The sequence below is a fragment of the Ursus arctos genome, unplaced genomic scaffold (assembly GCF_023065955.2).
Source record: "Ursus arctos isolate Adak ecotype North America unplaced genomic scaffold, UrsArc2.0 scaffold_20, whole genome shotgun sequence".
Lineage (NCBI taxonomy): Eukaryota > Metazoa > Chordata > Mammalia > Carnivora > Ursidae > Ursus > Ursus arctos.
Window position 1 is genome coordinate 5,899,877 of NW_026622875.1, and position 22,648 is coordinate 5,922,524.

At 43.1% G+C, this 22,648-nt stretch overlaps 1 protein-coding gene and 1 long non-coding RNA gene across 10 annotated transcripts in view; one reads left to right on the forward strand and one right to left on the reverse strand.

Annotated features, from left to right (window-relative positions):
- SCHIP1 (schwannomin interacting protein 1) overlaps positions 1-22,648 on the reverse strand; it is a 144,443-nt gene that overhangs the window by 12,906 nt on the left and 108,889 nt on the right. For 8 of the 9 annotated variants that reach the window (XM_057316102.1, XM_057316101.1, XM_057316100.1 and 5 more), the window contains one exon: positions 14,465-14,583. In XM_057316102.1, coding sequence (XP_057172085.1) covers positions 14,465-14,583 — 119 coding nt within the window. Of the gene's footprint in view, positions 1-14,460; positions 14,584-22,648 lie in introns of those variants that run through there. The other variant, XM_057316105.1, reaches the window with a different exon arrangement.
- LOC123000939 (uncharacterized) lies at positions 880-5,926 on the forward strand. The gene is made up of 3 exons (XR_006409354.3): positions 880-1,341; positions 3,002-3,698; positions 4,516-5,926. It is a non-coding gene; the product is annotated as an uncharacterized LOC123000939 (long non-coding RNA).

Sequence of the window (22,648 nt, forward strand, 5' to 3'; positions counted from 1 at the left end):
TCAATATGTCTACTGGGCATCTCAGTGTGAGTGCAAGTGGCTTTCTTAGCGACAGTGCCTACTGGCCAGCAGCAGGAAGGCATATAGTCGAGAGGACCAACGAGCACCAACGTCTGCTTGGCTTTTAGGGTGAGGAAGACCTTGACTTATAAAACGCCTGTGCTGACTTCCAACTACCATTACTGGGGAGATTATGAAAATACACAAAACACCGAGAGGGTGGCAGAGGTGAAAGGTTTTTAACTACTAAGACGACAATAGCTCAAAAACCCAGCCAAGTGATAATATAATCTGGTATAAAGAGAATACTTTTTTTCAAAATACAAGGACAAGACCGGTTTATTCCCTGAGAGAAACAATGTGATTGATGACCCTCAAGTTTGCTGTGGTTCCTACTGGGGCGGTAGCCACTGTGAATCTGGCCTCTGTCCTTGGCCTTGGTTTGAGGTGACTGGGACTGGGCTGTTCCGAGTCCGGTTCTGAACCCCAGAACTATTTTGTGTTTTCTGATTTTAGAAACAGCAGTCTCCCAGCAGCAGCTTAGACCGCCGGTGTCTACACAGAAATGTTTAAAATTCTTTGGTTTTTACCCCCTACACCGTCCCTTAGTTAACTTCTCTTCAACTGTTGCACTGAATTCGAGTTTAAAATGATGCTCGCTTGTATTCCCTGGTTGGCTGTACAACCACGTGCGGGTAACACGCAAGGTAACAGTTAGTTACACAGAGAAGTCAAAGTTCCCCAGACCCATAAGAGCCTGGTGTATAAAAATGATCCCAATTCTTCACTCCCTGCACCTGCCGCCTCCGTAACCTGACCTCGCAGCTTCTCCCATCAAGAGCTGGGGTCTACTTCCCTACCCCCGGGCCGGCCTCTGACGTCTGGCCAACAGGATGCCTAGGAAGTGCCAGTGTTCCAGTGCCAAGTATCCCCCTGAGGAAGCCCTGCCTGGGCCCTCAGGACAAGTCCAGGCTCGCCTGCCGGCAGATGAGGGACTTCACGGCACAGAGCTCCATCAGCAGTTGTCCCCGCGGAAGCCCTGAGCGCTCGACAGAGCTCGGCCAAGGGCAGTAAAGGCGCCTCCAACCCGCAGCTGACTGCACACCCGAGTAAGCCCCTGGAGCCCAGCTCTGATCAGTAGAGCTGCTCGGCCGGCCTACAGGCCCCTAAGCAGAAATCAAGGTTTGTTACTGAATGCCACGGATACGGGCGTTTTTTGGAATATATATCATCGCTATGGCAAAAGACAGCTGGTACGCGAAGGTCACGAAGAAGGGACGGCAGGCTGAACTTCTGTTTCTCGAATCCAGGGCTCTCCCCCCACACTCCATTTAATCTCAGGTCTGGATTTATCAGATCTTGACTGTGTGTCTGATAATATAATCTTAGTGGGTTTACACCTCCTGCAGTTGCTTATAATTCTAAGGCAATTGTTCGGTTTTCCTCCAGAAGCAGAGCGAGAAGGAACCACGCATATGCTTAGGGATTTCAAACACGCCTTGCTCATTTTCTCTCCACAGTCAGAGTGGCTGGGAGAGCCACCGGCCCCGCGCTGTCATTTGATGCTCAATATCCCCACCTCGTTTGTGACTGGGCCATTAAGATATGTTATTTCCATGTATTTTAATGGATCTTTGATGCATTATTCAAAGACTTTATACATGATAAATAATCACCCGTATTTTTACAATATATCTTTTTTTGTTTCATGAAACTTTCAAAGGAGAAGGAATATAAAATGTGGGTTGTAATTACCCAACGGTAGGTGTAAACACATTTCATTTTTCTAAGGATTTGTCATGAAGAAAGAAAGCAGGAACCATTGAGGTTTTGGTGAGCTCCAGGCGTCCTGAATGTGCGATGGTGTCTCTGCAGGGTGTGCTGAGGGGGCTTAAAATGGGCTGCCGCTCCTCCTTGATCAAAGACATTGCCCATCCCCAAACCCTGACCGCTTCCTCTTCTGCTACCCGCCATTTGTTATTGTGAAAATACTATTCTAAAATGATATTTCTTATTCTACTCGAGTGGGACTATGTTAATTCCTTGCTAAACGGTGTGTAATGCATGGGATGTTCATTTACTGGACTTTCAGGAAGACTGGTATTTACGTAACTGTGTGAATACTGCTGGCCCAGCACATATCATCACACACACAGAAGTATATAAATGATTTTTATACTACAGAAGGGATGTTTAACTGTTCACTCACTCATTCATTCGAGGACCAGGGAACACCGTCTCGGCGAACTGCACGGTGCCAACAGGCTGGTGCTGAGTAGCTGCTGTCCGTTTTGGCCAGGGCATACAGTTTCTAGTTTGCTACAGTCCCCACTACTCCTTATTGCCTTGTATCTGGGCTTCTCCACTCATTTATGTTTCTCGCTGACCCCTGAGGGCATTTACAGTTCATGACCCCTCTGTTAAGTGCATGCATAGTTAGTAGTTGAACCACGAACAGAAATCAGGTCTTCCGACAGGTGCCCAGTGCTTAATCATTAAATCATAACGTACAAATAGAAATGTGGAATACGCAGAGCATCGGAAGAGAACTCGAGTAACACAAAGTAGATACTCCCTATCTTAGATATGAGGAAAGAATACCTTTACGACCTGGACGTCCATCAGTAAATAAGGTGTTAAGCAAGAAGAGTCACTGCAGACGACGGGGCTGCCGAAGAAAGGTGGTCTTGGGGAATCAGAGTCGGGGAGAGGGGGGATAAAGGCAGGAGAGATGGGAAAGCCCACCATCTGGCAGGCACGTGCCCAGAGAAGTTCACGGTAGCTTCAAATTCCAAGCCGCAGAGAGGACTGGGGACAAGAGGGGACACCATGTCTCTTTATGTCCCATCCTGACCCCACATCTTACAGGACTCAGGCATTTGGCTTCCTCTGTGAAAGCTGAGGAGGGCAGCTCCAAAGGTGGCTGGGGTGTGAGTGGCCCTCTCTAGGTTTTTTTCTTCTAATCCTGCACATAATCTCTCTTTCCGCTTCCTTTTCTAAGGCTGCTTCTGGACCTTCCATCTGTACATGTTCACATGATGGCTGGAGGACGTCCAACACCACGCGGCCACAGAATCTTCTCACCGTGTAAGAAACCGATAGAAAAAGGGGAAGTGGCACTCACCAGCTTTTCTCCGGTGAAGCATCACAGCCCCTGTAACCTCACCCGACTCTCCCAAGAGCTATAAATACTTGCATTCCCCAGACAGCTGTTGGTTCTCATTTCGTATCAGTGTCTAGTTTCTTCACTAATGACCACTTACATGTAATTAAATTTGGAATTATAGGATTTTAATGTTAAAAAAAAAAGCATTTTGCCCGAAATATTTTCTACCATGCACTGAAGACCAGAATGAGGCTTCTTTAGATACTGGAGTAACAATGGAATACAAACAGTCATCTCTCTTAGGTGCAAATGTGGTCTACTTTCATCTTAATCAAGCCAAATGATTTCTAAGCAATTTACATCCTGAAAGAAGAAGAATTTTTTTTTTTTAAGAGAGGGAGAGAGTGGGGGAAGGGCAGAGCCCGATGCAGGGCTTGATCTCACCACCCTGAGATCATGACCCGAGTAGAAATCAAGATTCACATGCTTCACCGACTGCGCCACCCCGTGCCCCAAGAGTGACCATTCTGGGTCATCTACTTCGTGTTACGGCACTTCAGATATATGACCTCTACCCCTCAGATACACTACAGTAAGTATTATGACCCTCATTTTACATATGAGAAAACTAGGACCCAGAGGTTAAATTGCACAGGTCACAGGCTGGTATTCTACTCTAGGACTAGAGCCTGTTTTGAGAGACCAGGGCACTTTAAGAAGGATAGAGTAAATTCATGAATGTAAGAAAAAAAAGATGAAAAAAGGAAGCAAAACAAAAACAAAACAAAAAACTGGAAACAATTCCAATGTCTACCAATAGCAGATTAAGTATATTTGGTGAAATATACAATGGTCATGATGCAGCTAGTAAAAATACGTATAGAAGAACAGTTATGAACATGGGCCAATGTTCCTGATATGCTGTTAAGTGAAGAAAAATCAGTCTATCAAACGGCAGGTATAGTATCATATAGCATATGGTTCCAGTTTTGTGAACAGAAATGTGACGATATATTACGCACAGAAAAATGGCAGGACATATACCTAGATCTGTTTTGGTGGAAGAAATTCAGTTGACTTTGAATTTCTCTCCTTGAGCTCCTCTGAGTTGTCACGTGTGGGCATTTAGTGGGAATTAAAAGGGTAACGGGGGACTTGATTAGCACTTGTGTGTTGGAGAAAAGGTGAGTAGGATGAAATGTGTGACGGCTGGGAGACGATGGTTGTGTGTGTGACTCAGATGGCGGCTGTGCAGGGAGCATGACTCACGTATGAGTCAGGCTGGCCTTTTGGTTTTGGCAGGGGGGTGGGGGCGGGAGATCCTCTTGGAGGGCAGCAAGAACTGTTTTCTTTGAGGTGCACATTTCTGGAGATGGACTCTTTTATTCAACTGTTGACATCCCTTCCAGGCCCAGTCTCAATCCCGTCTCCCCCTCGGATCTGCAGTAGATTACAGGCTCGGAAGTAATTGATACACATTTCAATGTCTGTGTTTTAAAGCCAGCCTGCTTATTTACTCCTCTGCCCAGACAGAGTTTAAACTTGTATTTGTCCGACCTGCTGATGAATTTCAGCTGCTGGGATGAAGAAATGCTTGTTGCTTCCGGACTGCTGGTAATGTTCATGGGTCTGCGGTAAAGGCATGGCAGCTGGGGAGTCAGTGCCTGTGCATGTTTTTGAGGGGGTGACTGGATTGGTGACAATCTCACGTGCAAATGCTTTTACTCTCCTGTACACTGAATCACTGCTTTCACCACTTTTTATATTCATGTTTAAAAAAAGCTGGGCGACCATTTAGGCTTGGTTGCAGAGTAGACATTGGTGGCAGAAAAAGACATTCTTTTTCATGATTTAATTTGTGGTCATTTGAATAATATGCAGTCATTCAAAAGAATGCAGATCTACTGAATTTCATGGATTCTATGAAGTGTGGTTGTTCATATTTTGCCATCTTTAAAGTCAGGTGTCTCACAATGTCAGCCACCCCGGTGGCTGGTGGCATGACTGCGTCACTGACCTGTCACTCCCTCAGCCAACAAACCAGCTAAGGACCACTCATGAAGAGGTGGGATCTGGTAGTTCAGGTACTCCTGCCATCTGCTAAGAACAACAGAGCCCAGCATCCAACCCGCAGGACAAGGCTGGTGGCTTGCAAGGTCATCTGAGGGCTCAGAGGGGGACACTGTGGGGAGAAGCGAAGACCGACAAGTTGGACGCAAAGTGGTTAAATGGAGAGTTGGATTCTGAACGTGAAGAGGGTTTCAGACCATCTTAACCAGCATATTTTACTTTTTCTTCTTTTTTTTTTTTGTATGTACAAGACACAGGTGATAAAAATGTCTACCCAAATAAGTCTAGAAGCCTTCTTTCAATCACTAAAATAAAAACTACAAGTGTTAAGGAGGCATGTGGAATGGTGGTGGCAGTGGTTTTTCAAAATATCTTCCGTGGCTTTTTAATGCATGTGATAATCTGGACGAGAGCAATCTGAGGGGTACAGAACTTCTCCAAGATTGAACAAAAGGACTGCATTAAACCTCCAGACGACACGGCTCACTTGCAGTCGGTGGGAGTGTTTTCTCGCAGCAGGGAGCGCTTTGTGAACTCTCAAAGGGGCCTGGTCTTCATTTGAGCTGATGTGTCCAGACACATGTATGGGAACACTGTCCAAAGGGAGTGCGAACCGCGGTAATAAAGTCATGATCACTTGTCAGAGATGATGTGCCAATGGAAAATCATTCCTAGAAGCTCTTTTAATTAAACATTTCTCTGTCCACTGGAGCCATTTTTAAATATAAAATGCAGCCCTGTGGCCTTTTCCTCCCTGCCTCCCACCCTTTTGCAATAGCTCCGACAACTGAATTCTCATTGGTGATAATAAAAAAATTCATAAGACAGGGTACAGCTGGTTATGCCTCTAGCAAGATGTCAACTTTCGCTTGCACAAAATTAATTGCACCTAATTAAACTGGGGTCATTGGCATTATTGTAAAGTGAGGCTATTTATTAGACAAAGAAAATTTCACAAATACCTAAATTTTACTTTTCTTTCAGGTTTGTGAGAGAGAAGAGTTGCTTACATAATTAAATTTGTTTTGCCATTTTATTCTTATGACTCCTCAAAACATCCCCTTCATATCTTGCTTTACTTTTAAAATTATGTGATATTTTAGAATAGTAGAGGAGGACATACAAAAATGATAGGTTTCCTTACAGATTACCTAATCATTTTTCAAACATAAAAAATAATTTGTAAAGTATCATTTGCAATGACATGTATTTTGGAATTACTTACATGAAGGGTTTCTTAAGCAAATGATTGGTACATGTGTAGGAGATTAATATGAAGTTTAAAAGATATGTTGCACGTTATAAATAGGTTGCTACAGGATGTGCCTATTACTTCAAGACAGATGCCACAGCAAGCAAATTTCATTGCATTGAAATAGGACAACCTCTTTCCTTACCTGTGCTGGATAGATAGGACTAGGCTGCTTCCTTGTCCAGGAAATAATGCAAAAATTATTACTGTTAGAGACAGAAGGATGATTTACCTTCCTGGCAAAATGACGCTGGTTCCACTTGGGATCCTGTGGCACATTATAGATACAGATTCCCAGTTTCTCACATTCCAAGATCCTGTGAGTCCAATTTCTTTAAAGGCACTCTCGACCACTGCTATCTGTCCAGTTGCTACAACTCCCTGGGCCAGGTGCCTCCCTGGCCTCCATCCCCAGCCCAAACACAAAAGAGGGTGGTAGGGATCTATTATTGGTCTTGCCTCAGCCATTCACTTAGAAACCTATAAGAATAACAAAGAAATGGGTTCTGATTTGTGGATGTTGGAATAGTTGAGATGCGTAAATAGTAATCATTATTCAAACCAGCTGCTCAAAAGCTCTCTGGGGAATTTCTGTTTTTCATAATATTTACAATGTTTAGAGAGAAGGGCATAGCCTCTTCTAGGTTACACCTTCCCGCTGTATACTTTATGAAAAAGACTGTATTTATATTTATATGTAGGTAAATAAGGATCTGTCTTGGGGTAAAGTAAGAAGAGAAGGAAGAGTCAGGTTTATTTTATGGTTAGTCTGAGGAAAGCAGAATGGAGAAGGTCGCAAATGTTTTCTCCACAACGTCAGATCAGATTGTAATGTCTGAAAAATGAAAGGTTTCCTCGCTGTCTATTACTAATGACCGCTCTGTCTGTGCTCTCATAGCAGCCAAGCCAGCTCCCAGTCCTTTAATAACGCCGAGCTGTATCAACTCAGAATCCGAAATATAACAGTGATTCAAGATTACATTGGTCAATGAAAAAATATTTTATAGGAAAGTATGATACTAGTAATAAGAGAAAAGGAATATTTATTTTTTTCAAGAACATGACTACACTGAATGTTTCTTAGAAACCTATTTCAAAAGTAGACTAGGTAATTTACTTTTCTCCTTTCCTTCTAAGCTTTCTTAAAGCTTTCACCGAAACATTTCTAAACAGGGAAAAATAACAAAGGTCATACAGTCTCAGTTCGAAAAGGCTGATTATGTGTGGATTAGTATGTTTTGGAGAAAAAATGGTATTTCCTATATTTGCTGCATTTCAGTATAAGTCAAATTTAATTAGTTGAGTTATGAAGCAATATCAAAAATTCTTTTGCTGCAGTATTAGGCATGAAACGTCTTTATGGGATTATTGTAAGCCTCGCTTACATTTAACAGCTTGTCACTCTTTTAAAAAGTGCTTTGGGAGACAGCTCCAATTAGAAAAATTCAGTGGGGCTGAAACCCAAAGGGCAACTTGGAGGCACTTACACTCACAGGAGAAGCTCACACATGTCTTCCCAGAAGACCCTCATGTTGCCTCAAAATTTCTCACACAGTGTGTATGAAGTTAATTTTTATAGGTAAATGCACCTTCTTTAAAATACACAAATAGAACTCCATGAGTTTGCCAAAGGTCCCACTTACTTGGGGACATCTCATCTTAAAGTAAGCTCAGCCAATTAATTTTAAGTCCTCGGCCTCACTTAAAATTGAGCACTGAGCTCTCTGGAGTCATACAGTCAAAAAACATCTACCTGGTTCTGATGATTTAATAATTCAGCGCAAGTACTCTGGTGCATTCTGGAGCGCCATACTAATGGACTTCAAAGTTCTAACGTCCCTCAAGTCCTTTTGTTAGTAAGAGGTGAGGTATTTCTGGCTCAATGAAGAATTTCAGGGATTGTAATACATTAGAAAAAAATTAATTCTAATAGGGAGGGCGAACGTGGGTTACACAATTGCAACGGAACATTTCCTGAGGCTTTTCTCTTACATTATTACTGACAAGGGAAATGACAGTCAGTCTTGCAGACTTTCAATTTGCAGGGATAAAGTGATATTTCTTAGAAACATTAAGTCTCATCATTAGCCATCATCCTAAAGGGTATCCAAGAAGTCATTGTGTTCTCACAGAGAATGATCTCATCCCAGAATGTGGAGATGAAAACATCTGAAAAAACAGGATATAAATAATCCTCCTTATGGCGAGTCAACAAGCAGAGCTTGTTATGAGCTACTGTGAAATCCATACGGGTTTCGGTAGCTGTGTCTCCACCGGGGGTAGATGACTCAGGGATTTTCAAATCTGGCTCTGCCTGAAGAGTTTCAGGTGGGCTTTGGGGGCGTGTAGGGAGTGCTGGAGAGAAGCCCTCCCGTGGAGGCCTAGGGAGGGAGGCTGAAGGGGGAAGACGAAGAGCGGCACTGAGGGGAAATGACGGGGAGCCATCTTCTGGGCAGAGGTGTCCCAGACCCTCTTCTTCAGTCTTCCCGAACCACAGGAGGGTAGCTTGGTTTTACATACAGGGTTTCTGCACAGGATTTTATTTGAGAAGATACTTCTGCTATTAGAAATAATGAAAACCATGCCCCGGGAAGCCATCTGGCCAAAACCTTCATGAGACTTCTAGTTCAACATGGCATTTTCAACACAGGTATTTGTCTACTCTCTCTTCCGAAATCCTGGTAAAATAATATTAAACGAAGAAAGAAGGCATAAACCTCCAGGGGCAAAGAAAGTGGAAAAGGAGACAAGAGCACACAAGAGAGTGTGAACAAATGTTGGAAGATAAAATGCAGATGGGTGAGAGGTATTTGACTCAACATTTCAATTTGCTGGGTGCTCGCAGGGATGGCTGGAGGAGCGCATGCGCAGAGTCCCTGACACGCTTAGGTACACCCGCAGGCCAGGGAGTGGGCTGGGACTGCACACGGGGAGAGACTGACTGAAAACCTGAAAGGCCTATCCAGACCCTCTATTTGCCCTGACCACCTGTGGCCTGGCGGAACGAGGAAGTTTACTACCTGGAGAGGCCGAACCAGAGGAGCTCTGAAATGGGGCGCACTCAGACACAGCTGAAGTATCAAACGGAGGGCCCATACTGACGTCAGAGGAATTAAATAACATTCTACACGACGAACCTTCGACCATTCCCCTGCTAGAGTCTCAAAATACTGGCAGCCAGGCTTAAAACTCCTCAGGGTGAGGTTGGAGAGTTCTCCATGGCAACTTAGAGTCCAAAAGAAAAGAGCCTGACATACTTTTATTTGGAGGCACCCTGATGAAATAGTTGCATTTTTATTTGACCATTCTAAGGGGAAGTTCACCGTTCCTTAATTCAACAAATCTTCAGTGACTATATATTAGGCACTATTAATTTTTATTTTTTAAAAAGATTATTTGAGAGAGAGAGTGAGTGAGTGAGCAGGGGGAGGGGCAGAGGAACAGGGAGAGAGAGTCCTCAAGCAGACTCCCCACCAAGCGCGGAGCCTGACACAGGGCTCAAACCCAGGACCCTGAGATCATGACCTGAGCTGAAATCAAGAGTCAGTCGCTTAACCGACTGAGCCACCCAGGTGTCCCTGTATTAGGCACTATTTAGCCAATAGTTATGGTGGAGAACAAAACAGACCTGCTCTCTTGGAGCCCACATTTCAGTGCTAAATAAAGACAAAGAATGGATAAAAAAAACCCCCACAAATATATATATATATATATAATACAATATCAGGTAGTGATAAAGACTACAAAGAAAAGCAAATTAGGGTAAGAGGATAAGCAGAGTAAGAGGAGAGAAAATGATAAGTACGTGGGGTGTTCACTTTTTAATTGGGTGGTCAGGGAATGTCTCTCGGAGGAAACAATGTATGTCACCAAGCCCCAACCACAGAGTCCACTTACAGCATTTAGCATTTTGCACTTAACTGTTGATGGGCAGAAATCAAAACAAACAAAAATAACTCAGAAAAAATCATGGACAATGTAGAAAACATTTTAAACAATTTACCTATAATTAATACCTATTGTAAAATGAGAAAGCCTCATTTCAAAAATGTTTGAAAACTTAAACAAAATGGGACAAATTCTTAGAAAAACACAACCCACCAGGACTGACCTAAGAAGATATAAGAAGCATGTACAATCTTAACACCATCTAAAAACTGGAAGCAGTTAGAGCAAACACATGAAGTAAATACCAGGCCTGATGGTTATACAGGTGAGAAATAACATATTCCAATACTCTGCAGATTTTCTTAGACATTATGGAAGGAATAGTAGCCAACTAAATTTTAAGCCAGCATTGCCTTGATATAAAAACAAGAAAAAAAAAAACCTATAAGAAAACAGCAGACCCGTGTCACTCATGAATCTAAGTGTAATAATCCTAAACAAAATATTATAAATGAAATTCAACAGTGTCTGAAAAAAAATCCAACCAATTTTGCTTTATACTAGGTATGCAAGGATTGTTCACTATTTAAAAAATCTATACAGGTAATTCATTAATAGATTAACAGAGGTAATCATATAATGATCTCAACAGCTGCAGAAAAAGCACGTGATAGTTACATACTTATTCATGATAAAAATTCTTTATAAATTATGAATATAAGGGAATATAATGAACTCATAAAGAGAAACATTAAAGAAAACCTAAAATTAACATCATCCTAAATGAGGAAACAGTAGAAGTATTCGTTTAATATGAGAAATGAGCTAAAGATTCCAACTACTACCCTTTTTAATCCTCAATATATTAGGGCCCTTCCCATGCAATAAAAGAAAAAAAGCAGGGGCGTGAGGATTGGAAAGCAATAAATAAAGCTGCTGTTTTTCAGATGATAGTACTAAAATTCCCGAAGAATCTACAGACAACTTTATTAGAAGTAACAGGAGGGCAGACAAATAGTAGGAACAATATAACAGAGTGGATGTATTTAAGACTGGTATAAAAACGAAGCTGCATTTCTGCTCACCCGCAGCAAAACAACGAGAATGCATTATCAAAGAGAACGTAAAATAATATCAGAATGCCTAGCATCTAGAAATAAATACAACAAAAGATGTATAATATCTCTAACTGAGAAATTATGAGCCTTAAGAAGAGGTATTCAATAAAATCTAAATAAAGGAGAGAAAGGCCATGTTGACGGGTAGGGAGATATAATATTGTGGAAATGCATTCTTCCCCGAACTGATCTATAGATTTAATACAAGTCTAGTAAAAATCCCAGGAGAGTATTTTGCTGAACTTGATTAGAGGATATACAGTGGACATGGAAGAACACAAAAGCAAGGACAGGCAGCACACTTCCGAAGAAAGAGAGGAGAGGGACTTACCTGCCTGCCCAGATTTTAGGACCTACTTTGAGGCTACAGTAATTAAGACTGTGTGGTATTGGTGCAGGGATAGAAACAGTAACCAACAAAACAGAATGTACCCCCATTAATGCACAGTATATACAGAAGTGATCTGTCAGATCAGCGAGTAAAAGAGGGATTGTCTAATACACAGGATGGAAAAAACGGTCATGTAAACGAAAAAAATTAGACGTCTCCTCCATAACCATATCAAGAAACCAACTCCTGATTGATTACGGACTTTAAAAAATCACTTTCAGCTCTTGGTAGGAAATCTAGGTTAATGTCTTTTGGACCCTGGGGTAGATTTTTTTTTGTACAAGACACAGAAAGCATGGACTATGAAAGTTTGATAAAAAGAACTCTGGTCATAAAAGACACACTGAGGAAGTGAAAAGACAGGCAACAACCTGGGAAGAGATAAGGATGAGTAAGTATCACGATGAAAAAGTGTTAATAAAACAATTATAAAAAGCATAAAGAATCAGATAGAAATTTGGACATACCCAAATTGACATTTTACAGAAGAGGAAGCAAAGATGGCTAATGAACACAATGAAATACTATTTAATACCCGTTTAATTAACAAAAATGTAAAAGGGACCGGCAATACCGTGTCAGAAAGACTACGGATCCACAGGACCTCTGCAACATTGCTGGTAGTAGTGTAACCTGCTGCAACCACTTTGGAGAACGCTTCTGGCATTCCCTGCTGAATGTGAACATTCGTGTATTTTCCTAGTAATTTTGTTCCTAGGTGGGCACCAAAGAGAAGCTCTTGCACGTGGACAGCAGGAGACATGTTCAAGAGTGTTTATAAGTAGCACTGTTTACAAGAGCAAAACCTCTGAAACAACTCAGTGCCTCTAATCAGAAGAGGGGCTGAATAAAGTGTGATACGCTCACACAGTGGAAGATAATACCATGAACTGGCAAAGGGAAAAATGGGGCAGTTTTCATTTCAAGACAATGTTTCTCAAGTAATCACAGCTTACTACATGGTTCGGTGTAAATAATCAATGATCTTAGTAATGTAAACAATGAACCATTATTTGACCCCAAATTGTGAAATAATTATAAAGGGAGAATGGGGGAGTTATACTGACGTGTCTGTGGGAAGGCTGTAAAAGACATGAATCACCATTTTCTATAGTTGGTAATCAGTGGATGGTTATGTAAAGACTAAGAAAATAGTCTTTAGAGATACACGGGTAAATTACCAGAAGAAATAGCCAAGGAGTTAAAAGTTATTATTTCTGGAGAATGGGACAAGATAGAGACAGACAGGACAGGGAACTGTAACTTTTGTGTTGTGTTGTTGTTATACACCTTGTAGTTATTGTTAATGCTATTTTCAGAGTCTTATATGCATGTGTGTGTGTTTGTGTGTGTGTAACTTTGATTAAAAAAAAAAACCCTCCCATTTGGGCCAGATGAATGTGACTTTGCTGAGCAGAGAGATGGGTGGGGTTTCCAGAAGAAAACTTTTTGGTGCTTTGGGGAATATTAGAGAAAAGCAGTAGAGATCCATATGGTCAAATCTCATTTTACAAAAACAAAGAAACTGAGACATGGTACAGTGAGATTATTAAAGTCTCAAAATCAGAAACTGACTAGGACTAATCCTCAGTCTCCTGGTCCCCAGGCCAGAGCTCCTCCTGCCACATCCTACTGGGAGGGGAAAGAGGTGCTCTTCGGCAAAGGGAAGGCTGGCCTTCCAGCTCTGGAATGACACGCGAGGAAAGTGAGGGAATCCTAGGAGACCCAGCTGGCACCCAGCCGAGGCTTAGATGCTTTTTGATTTTTGCTGATTCAGATAAGTCTCTAAGGATGAGACTGAAATACAAGGTTTACTGAAAGCCAGATAGAATAGATTTAAATAGACGTTGAAGTGTCTAACTCTGGGCATCACAGGAAGGAGAGTGTGGAAATCTGCCGGTTAAATAAATGCATGAATGCTATCGTGTGTCTCCCACACCTGGCTTAACATGGAAAATATAGCCAGTATACAGGGAGTGATTCATATGCATATTAAAGTTTGGGAAGCTCTAGTCTATAGCCCTGTTTTCTAGGTAAAATTATATTTTAATATATTTTAACTGAAATTAAAAGCTATGCAAATGACCAATGATCTCCTGAAATAAATTACAATAAATGAGCAATGATATCCTGAAATAAATTAAGATAAAGGAAAAATGCCTGGAGGACAGGTTAAGTACTGTAATAAACATTAAATGATCAAAGTGGGAATTGTATTTCTCAGTTACCAGTATTCACTGCAATCAAATATATCGGGAGCTGGCAGGGGGCGGGCGAGGGGAGCTGGATGCTTTGAGACTGCTTAATGGGAATTCTGGTGGTCTGCCACACTTCTCTAAGCATCCGCTGGCTTGATTAACAGTGTGGCTTGATTCCCCCATTACAGTGCAAAATCTGAATTGTGCTTAGGGGAAAAAAAATGAAATATAGAAATATGACCTCAAGTGGCTGGGCAAAAACTAAAAAACAAAATACAAACCCAACAGATGGGGAGGGGGCTGTCTAGAATCCAAATAAAGGTGGTAGTATTATGGGGAAAAAATACTCAAGGGTTTAAAAGATATCTTTTATTAAACATATAGTCAGATGACAAAATCCATTAGGGACATATCAGAAGATCAACTCAAAAGAACACTCACCGAGAGGAAAGGCTTGGCTTCCCACTTTTGCTACAGCTGGTGTAAATTCCTGGGCCGTCATCAAAGAAGCTTCCAAGTGCCAACTTCTGTCGGATAGATTCTCTCTCATTTTTCTGTGCCTAAAATTTCAGGAAAATAAAAAAATGCTGATAAGCGGGCAGATACATCACAGCCAGAGCCTGATTCTAAGTTTCTTCGAACTGCAACCTCAGAGAAAACATGCAGAGGCCACAGCACAAGAGTGTGTGAGTTACGAAGAGCCGAATACACCGTCTTTCCTGGTTTCACCTCTGCAAGCAACTGCGGTTCTTCAGAGCCTTTCACGATCCCGGGTCTAGGAAATCACCCTGGTGGTACTAAGTGGTCGTCACTGGAAGAGACCTAGATTATTGGGTGCTGTAATCTTTCTTCTTACCTGCTAGATATGACAGCGGGTAAGAGTAAAGTCATGGAGCGCCAGCACTTTGTCCCCAAACACTTTTATCCCAAATGTGGCTTTTCCCTGGATCTTGTCTTCTCTCTCCTGTATATCGTCCCTTCAGCCCACTTTCTCTGTTGCAAGAATATTAATCCATTCAACCAGGATGCACCAAGCCTCTAGGAGATGGCTGGTGCGGGTGGAACCTGGCCCAGGCTAGATGATCGCAGCCCCTGCCCGCACCTTGCTTACAGTCTTGGCGGTCTGTTCAAGAGTTCTGATCTCACCGGGTTCAGAACACGAGAAACCCTAACATAGGGCCTGGAATAGCTGGAGAATTCTAATTGGGCCCATCTGTTTCATATTTTGAAGGGAAGTCAGGTCGGTGTGCATAGCAAAAGGGTGTGGGAAACTATACTACTGTGATAATTTGGATATGTTTACAACACTTGGCTTCCCATAAAAGTCCCATAAAAACTCACCATGCTGAACTTTTATACCCTTTAAACAACAGGGGAGAAGATTAGAAATGATTTCCTTAGTTAAAAATAAAACAACTACAAAAACAAACATAATGAGTTAGAAATCCTGGGGTGAGAACGAGAGTTTAGTTTTCTGTTCTGTGGGACGATGAAGGATGGGAGAAGCACCATCGGATGTTCTTTTTTTTTAAAGATTTTATTTATTTGACAGAGAGAGGCAGTGAGAGAGGGAACACAAGCAGGGGGAGTGGGAGAGGAAGAAGCAGGCTTCCCACTGAGCAGGGAGCCCGATGCGGGGCTCGATCCCAGGACCCTGGGATCGAGAGCTGACCCAAAGGCAGACGCTTAACGACTGAGCCACCCAGGCGCCCCCATCGGATGTTCTGAGCGGGGAGGGGGGGGGCGCTGAAGGCGATGAGCAAATGACATTACCAAATGCAGCTCACGTGATTGAGCGTGGCTATGGAAGGCAAGACGGCCCTTGATCCTCCCATAGGAGGTTCTGGAGCCACATCTGCTGCCACCAGTACCCAGAAATTACACGTGAAAGCTCTGAGCCATCATCCGAGCATCACTGTGTCAGTGATGAAATGCACAACCGGTTGAAAGGGTGGGCTCAAAAAGCAGCCTCTTTTCACCCCTCAGGGAAGGCAGTGTGCTATACGTTAAGGCTGCTCTAACGTGGTGGTTATGAACCACACGTGGCTATTTACATTTAGGTTAAAAATTAATTAATTAGAAGTTCCACTCCTCAGTCACACTAGCTGCATTTCATGAGCTCCGCAGCCACAGGTGGCTAGGGGTACTATATTAAACAGAAAAGAATACAATATATGACAGCACAGTGCTGCTAAAATAGTGGTTCTCAGCTGACAGCTTAACAGGTTGCATCAGAATTTCCCGCCGTCTTCAAAATACACATCCCCATAGCTTCTTGGCCTTTTGGCTAAGATCAAGTGTAAAACATCACCCCAGGCTCCAGCAGCAGATACTTAGTTTTAACAGGTTTGCCAACTGCTAGCTCAAGGACAGCTCATCTCGGTTCTCTTTTCCCTAACATTTTTGAATTCTTGGAAACCAGAGCTTTCTGTGGACTCTCTTTACTGATTATATCTGTATCGATTTATGTGGGTAGCCCTCCATTTTGGCATGTACCAACTGGAGCTGCGTCACAGGAAAGAGCTACAGTGTGTGCAAGCAGCCCCACAGAAGACTGCTTTCTACAGTTCCAGATGCGATGCTGATACATTGTCTGCTGGGGTAGCTCAGCACTGAGCCCCGAGAAAGTAACAAAGTTACCATAAAGGGGACCAAGAAGGCTTTTAGTTTTACTAACCTCTTGCAACTGTGCTGCCGGAGACCTTAATTAAAGCGACCCACCCTGCCCCATACGCAGGCTGGTGCTTGTGATGGTTCTGCCAAAACAGAACCATTTGATAACCATTTGACATCTTCATAAGTTCATTTCAAAATCCCAATATCTGCCATGCAGATTTAGTGTAGTTAGTGAACCTATTTCTTAATTCATATAAAATACAAAAGAGATTTTCACCCAATAATCTCTACAGTCAGAAAACTGTTGAGTGAAATGGAATATCCAAAAATAAAATCAGCAGGTAATATGAATGTTAATGACTCACGTTCAACAATACGCTGGTGCCCAACATTAGCCTGGCAGAGGTTTATTTGAAGAGAATACCTACCCCGGTGTGAATGTGTGAACGCACCCTTGATTCCATGTCTGTCTTTCCTGATTCACTTTACTGATTTACGCTCGAGCTAGCGATACGGGAGAAAGCCTTAAAAATACTCTACCGACGTTAATTACAATTCTCCATACTTGGATATTTCATGACCAGCTTGAAGAGGACTGTTTTATTATACACAATCTCTCACACTTCCCTTCTCTCTCTCTCTGGATCCCACTGAACAGATCGAGAAAAGTGTAAATAATATATACATCACCCATAATCCCACCACTTAGACACAGATCACTGTTAACATTTTGGGTTTTGGGGGACAGTTCTTTTTAGCTTTTTGGCTTATGTATGTATTTTTTCCTTTTTATAAAATTGGGATCATGTTGTTTATTCATTTTGAAAATTTCCCTCATATCATTTAATACTCTTTAAAATCAATTTTTCATGGTTGTATATCATTCTATCCCATGGTGTTATCTTCTATTGTTAGTCATTTGGGTTGTATCCAATGAAAAATAACACAGAAGTTAGCATTTTTACATAAATCCCTGCCCACGTGTCTGATTATATCCTCAGGATAAGTTCCTGGAAGTGGAATTACCAGATCAACTGAGTGTGAACCTTTGTTGAGACTTGACCATTTTGTCACATTGCTCTAGAGAAAAGCTGTTCCAATTTACATGCCCACCAGCAACGTAAAAGGGTGTGGCTTTCACTACATCCTGGCTGAGTATTTTCTTTCTTTCTTTCTTTTTCTTTTTGAGATTTTATTTATTTATCAGAGAGACGAGAGAGAGACCGGGATAGACAAGCAAGGGGGAGCAGCCGGCAGAGGAAGAAGCCGGGTCCCTGCTCCCGCTAAGCAGGGAGCCCGATGCAGGACTCGATCCCAGGACCCTGAGATCATGACCTGAGCCGAAGGCAGACACTTAACCGACCAAGCCACCCAAGCGCCCCTGAGTATTTTCACTGAAAAAAAAAAAAATGCTGTTGTTTTTAATTTGATAGGCAAAAAGTGGTATTTTTATGTTAATTTCTTTGATTACCAATGATATTAAATATTTAGATTTTTTTAGTTACTGTGCTTGCTTTTCTCTGAATTACTTCTAGCTTTGCTTATTTTCCTATAAAGATGTGAAGTTTTGAAATTTTTATATTAAGCATATTAGTCCTTTTGAGTTTAAACCTAAGTGTTAATGTAGTTAAGTCAATAGCTTGCTTTCTTTGAAGTGTGGTTGACAGCTTTGTGCTTAGAAAGCCCTTCCCAGTCCAGAGGTAAAGGATCTCACTGGATGCTGGGAGGAAAATGAGGAAATTTATGGAAATTGCTTAGCTGCACTGGTGGTAATGTAAATGTGTGATAAGCGGTAGCTATTAGGGTTAATGCTCCAACAATTCCTGCTTTGAAGATGAGGGACTGGAGGGTGAAGGAAGGTTACCCTCCTGTTAGAAGACCTAGGATTCAAGTCCATCTTTCTGGTGCTGGATCTTTCTGCCCTTCCACACTGATGAGTGAGGTGTCCAGGCAAATCATGGTTGGTGTCGTGTTGGAGATATGATGTGGGACTTAAGAGTTACGGATCTAGGGGCGCCTGGGTGGCACAGCGGTTAAGCGTCTGCCTTCGGCTCAGGGTGTGATCCCGGTGTTATGGAATCGAGCCCCACATCGGGCTCCTCCGCTATGAGCCTGCTTCTTCCTCTCCCACTCCCCCTGCCTGTGTTCCCTCTCTCGCTGGCTGTCTCTGTCTCTGTCAAATAAATAAATAAAATCTTAAAAAAAAAAAAAAAAGAGTTACGGATCTACTTCTTTCCAGAAATGGGTGTGATGTGTTTCAGAAAAGGAGAAAACACACACACCAAGGCCCAACCATAACTGCAAATATTTACAAAACAAATACCTTCTCCTCAGAGCCACTCTCCTTGATACCACTGCTTAATCTTCCTTTTGGAACAAATGCCATTCCTAACATTTCAAGTAACTATGATTCAACTGACTACGAAAACATTTTTTCTCTTAAAATCCAACAATTGGAATGATTTTCCTTTCAGTTGCCCGTATGTGTAGGGTATGTGTGGGGGTGGGGGTGGAGTAGTTTCAAAATTCTTTTGTTCTCTAAGGAATTATACCTGCAGGGCAATTACGTCCTCCAACCTCCCGAAACCCAAATGTGCCTCAGTGTGAGGAACAGGGAAGCATACAGAAAAAGGACGAGGCTGACTCAAAACTACACTGTGGCTGGGCTAAGGAGCCATGTCCACTCCTAAAATGGCCTTGGGAACTACCCTCTTATTACAAAAGGAAAACATGGAAAATGGGTAACTGCTCGCAAAAAGCAAACGGGCAACTGAGGAATAGTGGCTCATCACTGTGAGACAGAAAGCCTATTCCAGACCAAGAGGAGAGTAAAAATGTGCTTAGAAATTCACCATTGTCCAGCCACAGCCAGTGAGTTTTTGTCCTCGCCTGTGGCCCAATTCCCTACTGCCACCCCCTGTGCGCGGGCAGATAAGACTCACAATGGCTTCTGAGGGCACCACGTGAGCCCCGATCTCAGAACACAGACCACTGAGTACTTTCAGCCCCCAAACGCCGATGCTCAGCCCTTCCCGCTGTGCCACTGCTCGGCTGCCATTACCCCAGCCTGGTAAGGACAAAGAAGGGTGTTCGGTAAAAGAAAAAGCAAAATGTTCTGCTTGAGTAGATATTGTCCCTCTCCAAATCTGGTATGTCCCCAAGTCCTTTCCACGCTTTCTTCAGGATGGGGTGGTGCCTGTCTCTTACACACGGATGCCATTCCTAAGTCCCCGCCTCTGGCCTTGCTTTCACTCCTCTGGCCCCGTTCACCTTGCCAGAAGCCTCGTGGTGCCCCCATTCTCTGAAGCGGGGGCCACCTAGTCTTTCGCATGCTAACCTGCATGTATATTTGTAAATGAAAGATTGGGGGTATCTTGTGCATTCCTAAAATTTATTTGACACACTGTATTTTTGTGGGGGTAGCTGTGGGGCCACCAGGCCTCTCAGGAACACGCTTTGGGAAATAACATCCTAACCCTAAACCCAGCTGGTACTCAGGACACTGCAAACAGCTGCTTCCTTCTGACTCCTGTGCAGATGAGCAAACCCACGTAGCCGGAAACAGCCTGTCTGATGAAAAGGAAGGAGGAGTTCCTTACACTCCCTAAAGGAGGAAGACGTTTAAAGAAGTTTGGTCTAGAAAATCAGAGGACCCGACTGATGTGAACAGCACCGCAGTCTGTGGGAATAAAGGCAGATGTGAGCTTGGGAGCAGCAATCATCTGGCCGGGACGGGACTCAGTTGTGGGACTAGGAGAAAGAAAATGGTTTCTCCCCAATTTCCTGTCTTCCATCTTCGCCCTGGATTGATTTTCCCCTCCTCCCCAGTTCCACTTGGTTCTTACTTTTACTTGTTCACCAAGGGAACAGAAATAACCTTTTGTTATTGGATGTGCTTGTTTGTTTGTTTTTTAAGATTTTATTTGTTTATTTGAGAGAGAAAGTGCGCACGAGTGGGGAGAAGGGGCAGAGGGAGAGAGAGAAGCAGGCTCTCCGCTGAGCAGGGAGCAGGCAGGACTCGATCCCAGGTCCCTGAGATCGTGACCTGAGCCGAAGGCAGATGCTTAAGCCACTGAGCCACCCAGGTGGCCCTGGATATGCTTGCTGTGTAATGCTAACCTCAGTACTGAATTCACTTCTAATCCTGGAAGGTCCCCCTTCTGCCATCCTCCTTTCTGCACTGCTCAACTGCTGCCTAGTCAGGGCTTCTCACACTTCAGGGTGCATGGGAATCACCGCTGAGAAAAAACTTCCTAAGAACGGGGGCTGGGGGGCTGCATTATTGCAGAAGGTGATGAATACCCTGGTCCCCCATGGCTCGTAAAGAAACTCAGGATGCCAGGAGGTTGCTGGAACACTGGTATGCGAAGTGGAGAACTGCACAGGTGGGCACACATACAAAGCGGCCCTCTCTCTGTCACAAATTTCTCGAAACTGGTAGTTCTCAAACTTGATTAGGCATGAGAGTCACCTGGAGGGCTTGTAAAGACACAGAAGGTCTGCGGTGCAGCTGAGAAAATGCATTTTTTAACAAGTTCCCAGATGCTGCTGATGCTGCTGGTTCTGATACTTTCAGAACACTGGCTTTAAGCAATTGAAGAGATCAAGTAGCTAGACAGAACACAGAGTGGGTTCTTCTCTAACCGCGCACACAGCTGTTCCACGCGCATGTCCAGACTCCGGATCCAGGCGGATTTCATCTGCAGCCGCCGAGCCTGGCCAGGATGCCTGTTTTGAAGCAATTAATGAGCCCCTGGCTTCAGTGCTATCTATTGCCTAGTGAGATCGGCATCATCACCATTAGCAGCATCCGTCAGGGAATGCAACTGGGATTTGGGAGCTCCCCATGGAAAAGCACTCTTCCTTTAGGAAAACAGAAGTCACTCTTATTTCTCTCCTCAGCTCATAAGGAAGACAGCTTTACTCTAACAGTTATAGGCAGCATTCCAGTGCGGAGGAGTCTGAGGCTTTTAAACACTGGGGACCAGAAGTACAGAACTTATTTGTTCATTAGGCAAATTGTATTAATTTTCTTAAAAACAAAAACACCAAAAAGAAAACCCACGTATACTGATACTAGTTATTTTCCTACTGAAATCACCATGGGTTTGCCACAAGATCCAAATATGAAAACATCATTCTATGAGAAGATAAATTGTACATTTTAGGATGTCAGGTGCCTAAATACTTACACTGGTGCAGGTTCTTTCAAGTTTTTGCATCTTATTTTATCCCCTGGGAAGACCTCAATTATTAGTGGAAACAGAGGCTAAACAACCTGGTATCTTTCCATTGTATCACTGAATGGACACTTTCTGGATGTTTTCTTTCCCATTTATATTTCTGATGTTATCCATCGGAGACACACTCATCAGTCCAGAAAGATTTCCCGAAGTGCTGTTGAAGTCTCTTATCTTTGCACCCTTGCACTGATCCGCCTCAACAAGTCCTCCGGACTAGATGTCAGGCTGGGCTGTTGGGCAACGCTGAGGCCTGGGTTTGGCTTGCTAAGCACCACTACTCATGAGAGAGCTGGCCCTGGAGACCTAAAGTCCAGGATGGCCACCCAAGGGGAACGACTGTAGGGCCCAGGGTCTTCTGAAACCTATTTCAGAGATCTGCCGACATAGTGTGGGGGTGCCAGTCCAGACGATAGAGATCTTTGTCTACAATTAGTTCACCCCGAGGTTGGTTTTGCCTATTGACTGCATTCCTTCTCCTCCTGCTACAGGGAGGAGATATAAATAGAAGCCGCGGACACAAGTGCTGTTGTGCAGAGTCCCTAGCAGCCCCTGAACACTCTTAATTGCTAAGGACCAGAGCGAAGACACCTAACACCTAGGGCTGAAGTTCAGTAGCCAATTACTGGCTGAATGGGAACTCTGGTGAAGGTGAAGGAGCCCCAGGGGCAATCCACAGAGATGACTATGTAATGGAAGTGTTTCAGCATGAAGTCCTGAGGGGATACAGTTGGAAACTGAAGTTTTCCTCACCTACGAGCAGCATATT